The 15,063-nt window shown below is 38.9% G+C and overlaps 1 protein-coding gene across 1 annotated transcript in view; it reads right to left on the minus strand.

Moving 5' to 3' along the window:
- Positions 1-2,858: 2,858 nt before the first annotated feature.
- CLVS2 (clavesin 2) overlaps positions 2,859-15,063 on the minus strand; it is a 67,820-nt gene continuing 55,615 nt past the window's right edge. The window contains exon 5 of the mRNA XM_050949837.1: positions 2,859-11,642. Coding sequence (XP_050805794.1) covers positions 11,555-11,642 — 88 coding nt within the window. The 3' untranslated portion in view covers positions 2,859-11,554. The remainder of the gene's footprint in view (positions 11,643-15,063) is intronic.

Consider the following 15,063-nt stretch of genomic DNA (forward strand, 5'->3'; position numbering starts at 1 on the left):
CAACCACTTCAGCACTGCTATATTGAGACTGTCTTTTCATAGAAAGGCAACATCACTTACCAATCTCCTAGAACCAGAAGGGACCTTGAAAGGTCATTGGGTTCAGCCCCCTGCCTTCACTAGCAGGACCAAGTACTGATTTTTGCCCCATATCCCTAAGTGGCCCCCTCAAGGGCTGAACTCACAACCCTGGGTTTAGCAGGCCAATGCTCAAACCACTGAGCTATCCCTCCCCACTTGCTCCAGAACCTTAGCTGTGCAGAACACAAGGCCATCCACAGCCTCAGAAACAACTCTGACATCATAATAAAAAGGCTGACAAAGGAGGTGCTGTCATCATCATGAATAGGTTGGAATATGAATGAGAGGCTGCTAGACAACTCTCTGACACCACATTCTACAGGCCATTATCCTCTGACCCCACTGAGGGTTACCAAAAGAAACTACACCATCTGCTCGAGAAACTCCCTAAAGCAGCACAGGAACAAATCTACACCGACACACTCCTAGAGCCCCAACCAGGGGTATTCTATCTGCTACCCAAAATCCATAAATCAGGGAATAATGGACGCCCCATCATCTCAGACATTGGCACCCTGACAGCAGAATTGTCTGGCTATGTAGACTCTCTCCTCAGACCCTATGCTACCAGCACTCCCAGCTATCTTTGAGACACCACTGACTTCTTGAGGAAACTAAAATCCTTTGGTGATCTTCCAGAAAACACCATCCTAGCCACTATGGATGTGGAAGCTCTCTACATGAACATTCCACACAAAACCATCAGGAATAGCATCCATGATACAATTACGGCAAACCTGGCAGCTGAACTTTGTGACTTTGTCCTCACCCACAACTATTTCAGATTTGGGGACAATTTATACCTTCAAGCCAGAGGGACTGCTATGGGTACCCCATTGCCCCACAGTATGCCAACATTTTTATGGCTGACTTAGAACAACGCTTCCTCAGCTTTTGTCCCCTTACGCCCCTACTCGCACTACATTGATGAAATCATCATCATCTGGACCCATGGGAAGGAGGCCCTTGAGGAATTCCACCAAGATTTCAATGATTTCCACCCCACCATCAACCTCAGCCTGGACCAGTACACACAAGGGGTCCACTTCCTAGACATTACAGTGCTAATAAGCAATGGTCACATAAACACTACCCTATACCGGAAACCTACTGACCGCTATACTTACCTACATGCCTCCAGCTTTCATCCAGACCACATCATACAATCCATTGTCTACAGCCAAGCTCTAAGATACAACTGCATTTGCTCCAATCCCTCAGACAGAGACAAACACCTACAGGATCTCTATCAAGCATTCTTAAAACTACAATACCCACCCAGTGAAATGAAAAACAGATTGACAGAGCCAGAAGGGTACCCAGAAGTCAAATACTACAAGACAGGCCCAACAAAGAAAGCAACAAAACACCACTAGCCATCATTTACATCCCCCCACCCCAACTAAAACCTCTAAAGCATATCATCAAGTATCTACAACCTATTCTGAAGGCCGATTTCTCACTCTCAGAGACCTTAGAAGACAGGACAGTTCTCACTTACAGACAGCCCCCCAACCTGAAGCAAATACTCACCAGCAACTATACACCACACAGCAAAAACACCAACCCAAGAACCAAACCCTGCAACAAACCTCGGTGCCAACCTTGGTGCCCCATATCTATTCAAGGGACATCATCATAGGACCTAACTACATCAGCTAGTCCATTGGGGCTCATTCACCTGCACATCTACCAATGTGATATATGCCATCAATGCCACTCTGCCATGTACATTGGCTAAACTAGATGGTCTCTATGCAAAAGAATAAATGGACACAAATCTGACATCAGGAATCATAACATTCAAAAAACAGTAGCAGAACACTTCAATCTCTTTGGTCACTCAATAACAGACCTAAAAGTGGCAATTCTTCAACAAAAAAACCTTCCAAAACAGACTCCAACGTGAAACTGCAGAACTGGAATTAATTTGCAAACTGAATACCATCAGATTAAGCCTGAATAAAGACTGGGAGTGGTTGGGTCATTATAAAACCTAAACTCAATTTCCCCCTACTATTACTCACACCTTCTTGTCAACTGTCTGAAATAGGCCACTCTCATTACCACTTCAAAAGTTATTTTTCCTCCCTTGGTATCCTGCTGTTAATTGAATTGTCTTGTTAGACTGACCTCACACTTGGTAAGGCAACTCCCATCCTATCATATATTTATACCTGCGCCTGTATTTTCCACTCCATGCATCTGATGAAGTGGGTGGTAGCTCACAAAAGCTTATTCCCAAATAAATGTGTAGTCTCTAAGGTGCCACAAGGACTCGTCATTGTTTTTGCCGATACAGACTAACATGGCTGCCACTCTGAAACTTTTCATAGGAACAGTATCTTTGTCTTGGAGAAGCCGGCTTCAGTGGAGTTATTCTAGCTTTAAAGTGGTGTAACATCAGACTCTGCCCTTCCTAGCTCTCCTACCCAGACGTAACGCCAATAAATGTGAGAAGAAGATACGAAATGGTGCACACCAGTGAAGTAGGAAAGAGCAGGTTGAGAGATGCAGGAGCTAGTTCTACTGACAAGAAGTGACTTTTTCCTGGGATACATTTCCTGGTGTTCTTCATCTATGCATATATTGATGACCAGATTGCACGCTTTTCCAATAAGTGTCAGCATATAACAGTATTGTGAAAATGTGCAATCTCTCTAACATCTTCTATTGAATTGTTAAAGTGTCATCCAATATCACCAGAGTTAACACAAACGTTGATTTTTTCCACTCAATTATTTCTCCTTGTTCTTAACATGTCAGTTACAACCCATTCAAGCAATTTCCTCTACACACATTTTAGCACAAGCTGGCTGACAAACACACCTGTGTACAAACAAATATATGTATTTTAATTTTCATTTGGTCATATTTTATTTAACAGAATGTCATTCTGCCTCAATAACCAACAATGATTTAAAGGAATTTGCTTTCCAAAGTAGCCCACTTGATCACAAAGAACTGATGATATTTAAATATACAATATAAACAGTGACAATGTTTCACAGAGTCATTAAATCTGCAGATTATAGGGCAGAACACAACAGATCAAAAAACAAAACAAAACAAAACAAACCCTTATGTCATTACTGCCCAGGAACGAAATTCAAACTGGAGGACTACTTGTGAAAAGAATTTTTACTGAAAATATATATAGAGAGAACATGATCAATAGTTTGTCTTGGCCTTACAAGTCTTAGACCCTCCTGAGTCCTAACAGTTCTAGACTATGAAATAAAAAACAAAGTTCTCCTGAGCATACAAGCACTACTGGTAAATTAGTCCTGTAATTTGTATATTTGAGATGATCCTGATGCATATTTTCTATACAGCTCCAAGTAGATTGTTGCATGAGATAAATGTATTTAGTGGTTACTGCTATTTGAGCCATACAGAACACGAGAGCCTTAGTGACCCTTAGCCAGAACCTTACCTGTATTCCTCTGTGGATGAGATTAGCTGCTGTTATAACTTACCAGTTCACCCTGTTACCATAGATTTATATAAGGGAAACATTTAAAATAGTTGTTCTCAAACTATTGTCTGCACATCACCAGTGGACTATGGAGCCCTGTTCCTCAGTAAGTCACCCAATGAAATATTTTGAGAACCCATGATGATATAGGGATAGGAGGGGGCAGGAAGAAGAAAAGTTGCAGTCCTGGGAAAGGATAGCAGAACCTCTTTTGCAATATGGTCTACAGAATGAAAAAACTGGAGGAGAACCAATTTAAAAGCACTATCAACTTGAAATCTAGTCAGCTGTAAAAAAAGAAGCAGCTTCAGGTACTACACCTGTCTCTGAATCCCCTTGCCAATGTTTGTGGTTTTGCAAATACTTTCCTATTTAAAATATATATTTTCCCCCTGTTGCTGTATGACAGACCCAAAGAAATCTCGTGAAAAACCACATATAGGGGAAAACAATAAAGGTGATTATATAAGAAGAGTTGTCAAAGGTACAAAGCAAATTAATTCTGAAGCTGATGAGAAGAGGGAAAGCCCTGTTTTCAGTTACAATAGTTTTGTTAATTGCAACAGTAACAGATAATACTTTTACAGACAGAAATGTGATGTTCAAAGTTGTTAGTGTCCCTTTAAGTGACTAATGTCTATCATCATCATTAAGCTGGCAGACCTCATTTTTTAAAAATAATTTTGATGGATAATATTTATGTTTATTTTTAAAGATTTTATCAAATAAAATTTTCATAATTGTGGGACATAGGGGGTAAGACAATTAGTTAATGACAGTAAATGTTGAGATTCAACAATTTAAAGCTTTATAGCCCATTAAAACACAAATTGTCAACATCAAATATCAAAATATACAATAGTACTTTTTTTTACTATTCATTCACTAATCCATTTGTAACAAGCCTAAATCAAGCATCTAAAAATCACTGGATTTGGTTCCTAAATAAGTTCTCAAGCAACATTTTTTTTTATTTTGCCTATTTGTAGATTTCAATTATCATGAATTGAAAAAATTTTCATCTTTGTGCACACAGTAAAATCAACGTTTACTGACGTTTACTGATAAAAATCGAATCCTTCCAAATCCAATTAACATCACTTGCAAAACTGCTTAATACTGGAGATAGATCAACTATAGCTTCCTAAGAGCTTGAGAATATTTCTAAGTGTTTAAGGATAATTCCCACACAATATATATTTGCAGCCTTTTAAACAGGGAAGGCCCAGGTACTGATTTCAGAACAGGCTGGATTATCATCTGGTACTGCAGAAGGACCAACCTGTACAAAATAAGCGCTGTGGCAAGGAGTTGCAAAACACATCCCTTCTTCTCCTGCCTGGAAGAACTCGTGCAAAAGAAATCTCCAGCTCTCTTGTTCTACTACAAGTAAATCTCAGGCTTGGTTGTTTGCCCTGCTACAAATGACTGCATAGGCTGCTGGGAAAAATTCCAGAAGAAATAGAGAGAAGAGATAAGATGAGATAAGAAAAGACTCAGACTGGCATATGGGTCAAGGTTAAAAATAAGATATTGTGTTGGAGTGAGGAGAAAACATTTCCCCTCCCTCCTGACCACTGCTGTACACCATAGTATGAAAGGAAGGTCCCTCTCACCTTACACTAGGGTTGTTGGGGCAGCCCTTCCATCTCCTCATTTGCCGTTCTTTTTGCAGGCCACCTGGCTTTTCTTTTTCTTTAATGGCACTTTGTCTCCTTGCCTCCTCTCCGCCTCATGACCTCTGAAATGGAGCTGACAACCAAGGAGGGCTCAATACTTACTCCCCCCAGGTCTCTGATGTTTAGTCAGTTAGGGACCTGTTTACTTCATGAGACACACTGACCCCTAAAGTCCTACTGAAGAGCTCATTTACTCTACAAAACGACTGAGATGGGAAGAGTCACCAAGCCTAGATGTTCGAGAAAGGAATGGATGTTGAATTGGGTTCCAGGTTCCTAGGGCCTCTACAAAGTGGGAATTTGTCCCTTGAGAGAAGGAATATAACACCCTTTGCAGTTGTGGACCCTATAACCATCACATAGCATCCATGGGCCATCAGTCATTGCAACATAGTTTCATATTTTGTACTGTAATTAAAGCTATCTTGTGAAGCTTCAGAAAACCCCATCAGTACCACACAGAGCAAAAGCGGAACTCTGCTCATTCAGAAACATAGGCAAAGGGCACAAGAAAAGCTATATTCCATTTACTGGAAGCGATAATCCTTCAGACAAAAAGTTACTTTACAGCATTTTGACATCCATCTTGCTGTAAGTTTGGGACTACTGCTATTTTAATTTGAATACATTTATTTTATCTTTTTGTATTATCTTTTCTCCTGCTGTTTCTCTTTTTTTTTTTTAATGAACCAAGGGACCCAATTTGAAATCCTTGCATTTGGCCAATACCGAGCATTGTTCATGTAACAGGATGCCTATTTTGGTGTGGAAATGCTAATTCACCTGTCACTTGTTTTCTGTTCAAATGTGTTCCTTCACTATCATCTACTTCTGTGTTAACAGCACATAGTTTGTCACAACTTTTTGGAGAAGTCTTTTTGTGAATGAATGGTACTGAATCTTTCTGATTCATGTGCTTTTTTTTTAGCCATTTTGGCACCAAAGCAATACAGCAGTTATAGGCCCTCACAGTCATTGGGTCAAGCAAGTAGTTGGCTTGGTAGATGGACTCTCATAAGCAAAATACTTTGGCCTAATTTTAAACCAGTTTGTTGTACTGTATTATTAAAAACTAAAGTTAAATCCCCCCCCTCATTGCTCCATGAGCTCACTTTTCAGAATTCCCTTGCTTGTTTGTAATTGTTCCATCCCTTTCAAAGTTATCATTAACAACTCAGATGGCAACTCATTCAAAAGAGTGGACATCCACCAGAATATAAAATGACTTTGAATGTTGGTGTAGAAACTTTATTCTATTATCTTCCCAAACATCATTTGGTATAAATTTAACCAATTTATTCACAGGGAACAAGTTGCACTGAGGAATGAAAGAAAAAGTAGCGAGAGTTTGTGAGCTGTGTTTCAACCATATATCAACAGCTGCCATACCATGGAAAAGATAAAAATGACAAAACTGTTTGCTGGGCTGTGTGATAATCACCCAACAGGGGCCAATATCATTTTGTGGTTTTAAACCCCTATGTGGAAAAATGGGTCAGGATCTCAGAAAATGATTTGGACATGTCCTCGGAGAATTAAGATATGAAAACTTGGCTGAAAGACATCTCAAGGTTAATATGTATGCTAAATTTAAATCCCAGGTACTGTCCTGTTACAGGTTCTCAAGGTAATCAAGGGTCAGGGCCATAACAGTTGGTGGGAAACATTTTCTTCATTTCCGCAGCAGCAAATACATTTTTTATATAATACATATATATTTATGCCCCTAATTCAGAAAGAAATTTTGGAATGCAGGTCATTTCTGCAAGTCATTCAAGCTAGAATGTTTAGGGAATTTCTAAGGAAATTTGTGATTTTAATCATCTGATAATTTTCTCAACCAAAAGAAAATAGAAGCAGTTTAAATTACTGAGATATTAATGTAAGCGAGCCAAATACCCCAAAAATGTCATTCCTACCATATATCAGAACCATGTGTATGCCTTCTCTTAGGAACCTCACATGTCTAACTCTCTTTACCACTACCTCCCTATCTGAAAAAAGGAGTATAACTATCTACTTACCTTTGTAATGCTCTTTGAGATCTATGGATGAAACCCACTATTCTCAGCTGCCAGCACAATATGATAAGAAGGATGATGTGAATACTTTCATATCATCATGAGATTACATTACATTCCTATGATATCATACTAGAAGCCCTGAAATGAAGACACTGGTGATATCCCAACACATCATCCCCAAAAAGCAACTGAAGGGTTTCTCTGTTTTTAAAAGGAAAATCACATCCATCTCTGGTGTCTGATCCAAGGCATTTCTTCTCCTGCTTCCCCTAACTTTTCCTGAAATCCTGAGGTGATGCCAAAACCAACAAAACAGAAGATAACATGGAGTCAGATGGTCTTCCTTTTTGTTAAGTGTTCCCAACCATTTTGAATGATGGTTCTCAGAAGGTTTGGAAATCTTTTCAGTCACCATTATAGTATAGGCCTAAATAAGAAGACTAACAAAAAAGGAAAAGTATAATTTTATCTAGTGCTATATTTAGACTGTGTTGAGCTTGCAATTAAACAGCATAGAGGACATTTCTCCATGTAAATCACTGAGGTAGAGCAATGCTTTTAGATGTACACTACAAAAGTATATATTTCCCTCAGCGTGTAGACTTGATTAAACTAAAACAATGGTTTATTTTTGTGAAGCAGCATAATATACTCACCAGAGTCTAAAACCGTTCTTTTTTATATCGTACAAGGAACTTACACTCCTTCTAGGATGTAACTAGATAAAACCAGGTTACATGTAATCAGTTCTGGTCTGAGAGGCCACGTAAATTTTGGTATTTATAAGAGGTTACTGTGACCTGATCCAATGCTCAGTGAACAAAAAGATCACCATTGATTTCCTTGGGTACTGGTTTAGGCCTTTTGAGCACAAAAGGTTCCATGAATTCTCAATATTTTACAAACATTAGTTTTACACACAGAGACATAGTTTAAAGGGAATAATTAGAGCCTGCTTACAACCTGTAACTATCATTTTTAAATCATATGTCTTCTTCACTTAAACACCAGGTCAGCTGTATTTAAGACTGCTATCTATTCCTTTTCCATGAAATATTTCTTTTTTTCCTTTACTTTTAAGTAAAATAACACAGAAGTTGAATACTAACGGGTTAATACTGCCCAAACAAACGAAAACAGGAACACAAGATTCCAACCTATGTCTGAAGTTATACAACTCAATGGTACAGTAGAAAAATGAACCATCCATCTTCCATAATAACGAAGGTAACTGAAATTTGGACTGCAAAATGGTCTGAAAATTAACCCTATTTTTTAGACAAAAATGGCTTTCCTTTTGGTAGAGAATATTTTCTACAAGAAGCAGAAGCGAGAAACTCCTTCTCTGTAGATGCTGACAAGTTAAGTGAAAAGCTTTGTGCAACAATTGTTTTTTGTTTATTCACTCTCAGATTGTTATCCAGTGTGAGGAATTGCTGCTGCAACATGAAACTGCTTCTGCTAGACATAAACACCAAACAAAATGCACTGAAGCTCAATTCTTCAGTAATGAGACTCTTTCCTGGAAAAATTAGCTTTGTTCTTGGTAAAAGGATGAGTTCTCCAGTATGTAAACATTCTACTATATCCTAGTTTCACTTTTTGGAAAGAATCTATAAAGTAAGGACTATATTAGGGATCAGACTACATTACATAAATTGCAATTAAGTGCATCCTGTAAAGAATTAAAAACAAAAAACAAATTAGCCAGCTGGTATACAGAAGTTTCATAAAGTTACATATTTTTCTACCATGACGCTTCATAAAGATTTAAGAGGCAACTGATCTCATTCCTAGATTTAACAGAATCTAGTGGGCCTGCACTTCAGCTGGTGTAGTTTAAAATCAAACTAATTAAAATAGATTTATGCTGATTTACACCAGGACCTGGCCTTGTCTCCACAAAGCTTCAACCAAGATTTGGACCATCCCTATCTTTAGTTAGGCCTAGACAAGGAACATTAACTCTTTGCAAAACCTTGAAACCCATGTGCAGGAAAAACATCTATTGTGAGAATTTTGCCTGAGTGAGATTTTAAGATCAGAATTTATGTGAACATATGATCTTGGTATCCATATGAATGTCAGGTAAGTACAGCATACATCCAAATATGACAGCTTTATGAGCCCTCGGTGTGTAAGCTGGATATATAGCATGGTGTTACTCTGGTTGTGATAGGGTAATTGCACAAAATTCATAACTTGGTTCTATAGTCTGTTAAAAGGGTAACAATAGTAATAGATACAGTTGTTTCTACCATTCAAAAGGAAGTTTCTTTAAAATCTGGGAGATGGTGGATTTCAAACTTCTGTTGGAACTATCAGGGCTCAACGTTTTTTAAATTCAGGTCCTGTATTTTGTTCATTCCATAACTATATTTTCAGGTATAGTTTGTGCATAGAAATACAATAATTTGTTCAAAGAGATTCCTGGAATATAATCATATGTTGAGGCATTAAGTGCAGACATACACCTCTTAGCAATCTTACTAATCAATCAATAAGTATGTACTAAAGTTGTATCTCTGTTTTGCTTGTACTAGTCAGGTGACTTAAGGTGGTTTCTGGATAAAAAGAGAGGATACCATTGTGGAAAGGGCAGGATGAACTTCTGACAATACCAACATTCATGTATCTTTATGGCTTAATGCTGAAAGATACAGTTCTCCTGTGGGATTTCTTACTTGAAATTCTATATTAATTCTTTGCTCTAAAGCCACCACTGGAAATAATTAGTGACCTGTGAATAATATCTTTGCATTTTAAATAAGAAACATCATCATTGCTGTAGGGAAGATCTTACTTGAATCACAGACACCTAAATATTGGTGTTTCTAGGGGATCCCAAGGTTCTTCCCAGCTGTTAGGGATCAAGTAAGAATACCTAAACTGATTCTGATATGTTCCTACAGTACTTCTACAATTCAGCAGTATTGTCTTGGCTTTCCTGGGTCTTCCCATCCTTGTCTGAGTGCAGTTTTAATTCCGATAAAGATGTCTGGTCAATTTCAGGGGCACATTCTTATCTTGATGCATATAAATATCAGCACAATAGACATGAACATATAGCCCCCAAATTTCAGGTGACTCGATTCAGTTCATAGTGAAACTAGTTGCTCTTATGAGGTAAGAGTATTTCTGTAATATGGCACATGTTTAATATATACAATTACACCACAACCGAAACAAAAATGTCTTTAATGTCTATGCTGAGTGGCTTGACTATGCCTCATTCATATTAGCCCGTGCTTGATGTTGGATGCTGTACATAAAGTTCTACTATGTTAATGTCACATTGTCTCAATATACAATCTATAATATCTCTAAGTACATTGAACAGGTATGATTTATTTTTATAAACCCTTGGTTAAATATACTTGTCTAACAATGCCACTTTATATGTTTGTTAGAGATTGGTAAAAATATATATGTATTCAGTCACTGAGTGCACAGGATTTCATAATTAACCCTGAGCCTACAGCTGCAGTTCAAAATACTAGTTATTACACTGCATTGGGATGAATATTTTTTTCACTCCAGAGAGGAGAATGTTCTGCAAAAATTCTTGAAGTGAACACAATATGCAACAAAAGGATTAATATGGCACACACTGAAAGGCTCAAATTAGGCGAATAAGCCAAGCTGCTTCCAAACCCCTAAACTTCTCTTGAAACTAAACAGAACAAAAGCTCACAAATCCATACAGGCATTTGTGCCCTGCTCATCTGTTACCTCTTTTCCCCTATAATGCATGACTTATCCCCCATAATGCATGACCACAAGGTTATTGGTAAAATTAATTCCTGTAGATAGTTTTGTAACCACTGTGGTTTTCCTTATCGCCAAGTTCTTATATTCGCTCTATCTTTGAATGCTGCATGAGCACGACAGGGGACAAAAAGTAGTCAATATGATAGCTGCTTCCTATAGACAGGACAAAACTTAATTAACAATGTTTGTGTGTGTGTGTGTGTTCCCTTTTTACAGTGCTTTTCACAGACAAATTTTAATAATCACTTTTCCATATTACTTGTCTACCATAACTTACAAATTCAAAGTGGAAGATTACATTATATTTACAAACAAGTTGGCACTTACAGAATAAATTGATTTTTTTTTCAACCCAGGGCACCCATGTTTCAGGCAGACTAGCATAACTTGCTGCCTGATTACATTATGCTACATTAACATGAATAAATAGAATTTCAGCTGGTACATGCCTTTCCAATGGTTTGCTTGTTGCTGAAAAGCAGTACCTTTCACCCCACTTCACATTCGATGCTCAGAAACTGTTAGTCCAGTGAAAGCAGAGGCTGCATGTTTTCCTCCTCGTTTTTATCCAGGCGTTTTTGCACCCCAGGATCCACGACTGACTGAGATCTGCAAAAGGAAAACATACTTTGACTTTTCTTGATCAAGACAAACAAAAGTAAATCTCGTTTTTTTAAAAGGGCTCAGTAATAATGGTACAGGCAGCATAACTATCTTATCACAGCAGGTGATCAGAAATACCCACATGAAACAAATGCAGGGAAGGGTCAGTGCTGGTTTGCTGATGTAGGAGAACAGAGCAGCAAGGCAAGATCTCTCCCTAGCACACAACATGGTGCAAGCTGTCTACTCTGCCAGCTCATATACTGACCTACTCCATCAAAGGGTGTCAATCTGCTGGTAAAGGGGTGCTTCCTGCAGCCCAGTTGGCTAATGGAACACTGCAGGTGGTAGCACATTTTAGGTAGAGGCACAAGTTTCTACTACTGTTCAGAAGGGAAAAGTGCAGCTAACAGTGCATTCCACTAAGCCAGTCCCATTGAATCCTGCCATGGCCAGTAGGACTCCCAGAGCAGATAACACATCCCTCAGCTTCCATTATCAGCTTTACAGGGCTAACCAGGGAAGGCTTGTAAGGCTAAAGTCACTGATAATTGTAAAGTTCTTTGAGATCCTTAGATGGAAGGCAATATAAAAGTGCAAAGCTAGTGTTATAATACCCTGCTGCAGCCTTGATTAAGTGGGCAGCTTGGTAGATGGCACTTTCTAACACTACCTTCTGCAGCTCCCTGGGTTTTCCACGGAAACCTTCCATCCATGTACTGACAAGGCTTCACCCTGCTCGGCTTTTGAGACTGGACAGCGTCACTTCCAGAAGAGGACTGGCTTCTGGCCTTACATGTTCATTCCAAAATCAAAATACTTCATTTCAAAAGCCAGTAAAGGTTGTGAAGTGTCAGCAGTCTAGTTCCATATTATACCATTTACAGAACTCAAGAACCTAACGAAAAACTAAGAACACTATGAATCCTGCACTTCTTGCATGGTAAAAAATAAACATATTGGGCCAAATGCTGTACTAGTGTAAACAGGCACTGCTCCAAGGAAGTCAACGGAGTTATGAATTTACACCAGGAGAGAATTTGGTCCATCCTGCTCAGCAAGTACAGCCAATAAATAAAAATAAATAATAATAATGTGAGCTTTTCAGGGCAAGAATTCTGTCAGTTTTGTATAGCTCCCATCACAATAGGGTTCTGATTCTGCTCAAGTCTTTAGCTATCACTGCAATACACATAAATAATAATTCTTCCCAACGAAAAAATGGAAATTTTCCTTTTCCAATGGTATAAAGCTCCTATTTCTACCTTCATCCCTTAAACTTATCAATGGCATGGCACTGAAATATTGCCTGCCCTTGGTCACAAGTTCCTGTACTTTTCAGAGAGACATTTCACATTGTGGGATGGAAGAAGGAAATATTCTGATGGCACATACATATAACCATATATGTGTCTGTGTGTATATGCATGCACTCATATACAAGGTAGGAACAAGAAGGGAAAAAGTGGTGTAGGCAAAATAGATCAAAAATAATGGGAAAATATAAAAATGTTTGATTACGGTATCTTCTGGAGACCCCTTTGTTTATCTTTCTATTCTTACATTAATATTCCTTTTTGAACAAATAATAAAATAATGCACTTGTTCCCAAGTACATGCTGGGACTTGGCACTTGTGGGTTCAGGATGAGAACCCTTCAGTACTGTTAATAAGTTGATGTGCTCAAGTGAAAGGCTAATTTCTCCTGTTATATTTCACTTTTTCTCAACTGGTGATTGCGATTGTCATTTTTAAGGAACCATACTGAATTTCAGTGAACTCGCACTTTTGCTCATGAAGTTAGTAAACAAATATGACACAGAGCTGACATGCTTACAATCTGGAAGAGAATATACAGAGATGACAAGTCACCCTTCACTAGTTTCTTGCTATGCTGTTTAAGGGTTAAAAGGTGCTCTGACTCTAGTGGCCTTGCAAGGGTGTACATTCCCTCCATCCTGCTCCCCGCAACCAGCTGTACACACCATATTTCTCACTGTAAGCAAGTGGGCAAGGTGGGAATGAAGTGGGTGGGGACAAGGATCCATCACCAGCATCCCTTTCAGGCTGGCCATTGAAATTTGCTGGGCCCTGAGGCGGCAGGGAAAGGCACCACAACTGTCACCAAATAATTATAAATGAGAGAGAAGATGACACGCTGGGAACTAAGACCCATTTACTTGTGTTGTTTTAACCGTTAACTTTAAGCCATCCTACGGGCTAGGTGGGCAGGCATATGTACCTCCTCAAGCTTAGCTAGCCTTCAACCTCTAAGGAGAAGGAAAAACGCTCTTTCCTCTAAGAGAGCAATCCCCCACCTTGGATTGGATAGTCCGACACCTTTGTAGCTGGTTAGCCCTACCAGGGCATATGCCCTGCTACCATAGCTGTCAGATGGCCAGGGTCACCGCTGCACCACGATGAAGCATTGAGATAGAATTTTGCAGTGGTACCCATGAGAACAGAAAAGACCACCTGGTCAGCCTCCAAGAAGATGTGAAGATGACATTGTTAAACATTTTGGATGAACGTGGAAAAGAAAGGCACGAATGCGAGAAGAATGGCGGATGTGTTGTGATCGGCACAATCTTAATGACAGCTGAAGACTGATCGATCCAGGCGATCCAGGTGAGAGAGAGGATAACGATACTAAGGGCATATATGTACTGACTTCAGTCAACCCATGTATGGGCATGGAGAGAACCTCCCACCCAACCCCCCAAAAAACCTGGACAAGCTTTCAAAGGGAAAGACACATTCCAGTAAAATGTAACATCTCCTCTTAATATCCAGATCAATTCTGTTAGCTTTAAAAATCTCTGGCTGTTTTTGCTGTACTCATCTCTCAATGTTTATTGCTTCTTTCAAGCACCCCTCTCTCTCTCTCCATGCTGTGGTACTTCAGTGACACAGCAAGGTAAAAATAACAGCACTTTTGCACTTCTATAATCATTCTTCCTTAGATGGAAGTATTTTAAATATTTTTAAAAAATCTTCTTTCCCCCTTGTGAAATAGGGTGGTACTGTTAACCCTAATTTTAATGATGGTGAATTGAAGCACAAAGTTGAGTTGCAAAGGAGCCTTAGTACAAATGAGAATTTGGCACAGGAAATTTAGTAGACTAGAACTCAGGTTTCTGAGTACCAGCCCTTAACTAACAGATCATCCTTCTCAAATTTGGTTCACCCAATCCCAGCGAACTTGAATGAGCTCTGAGACATTTCTGAAGTATACATTATTGACTTAAAGAAGGTGTATGGGAGCAAGCTGAATGACGGAGTAATGACATTCTTGGCAGGATTTTAGTTTGTGAGGGCAATAGTTACTGAAATAGCAAAAAGAGTTAAACAAGAAAATAGTCGGCTTTGAGATACATACAAAAGCCTGGAAATTCACACATGGCTGTCACTCCACTCTTTGTTTGCT

This window comes from Gopherus flavomarginatus, chromosome 4, assembly GCF_025201925.1.
Source record: "Gopherus flavomarginatus isolate rGopFla2 chromosome 4, rGopFla2.mat.asm, whole genome shotgun sequence".
Lineage (NCBI taxonomy): Eukaryota > Metazoa > Chordata > Testudines > Testudinidae > Gopherus > Gopherus flavomarginatus.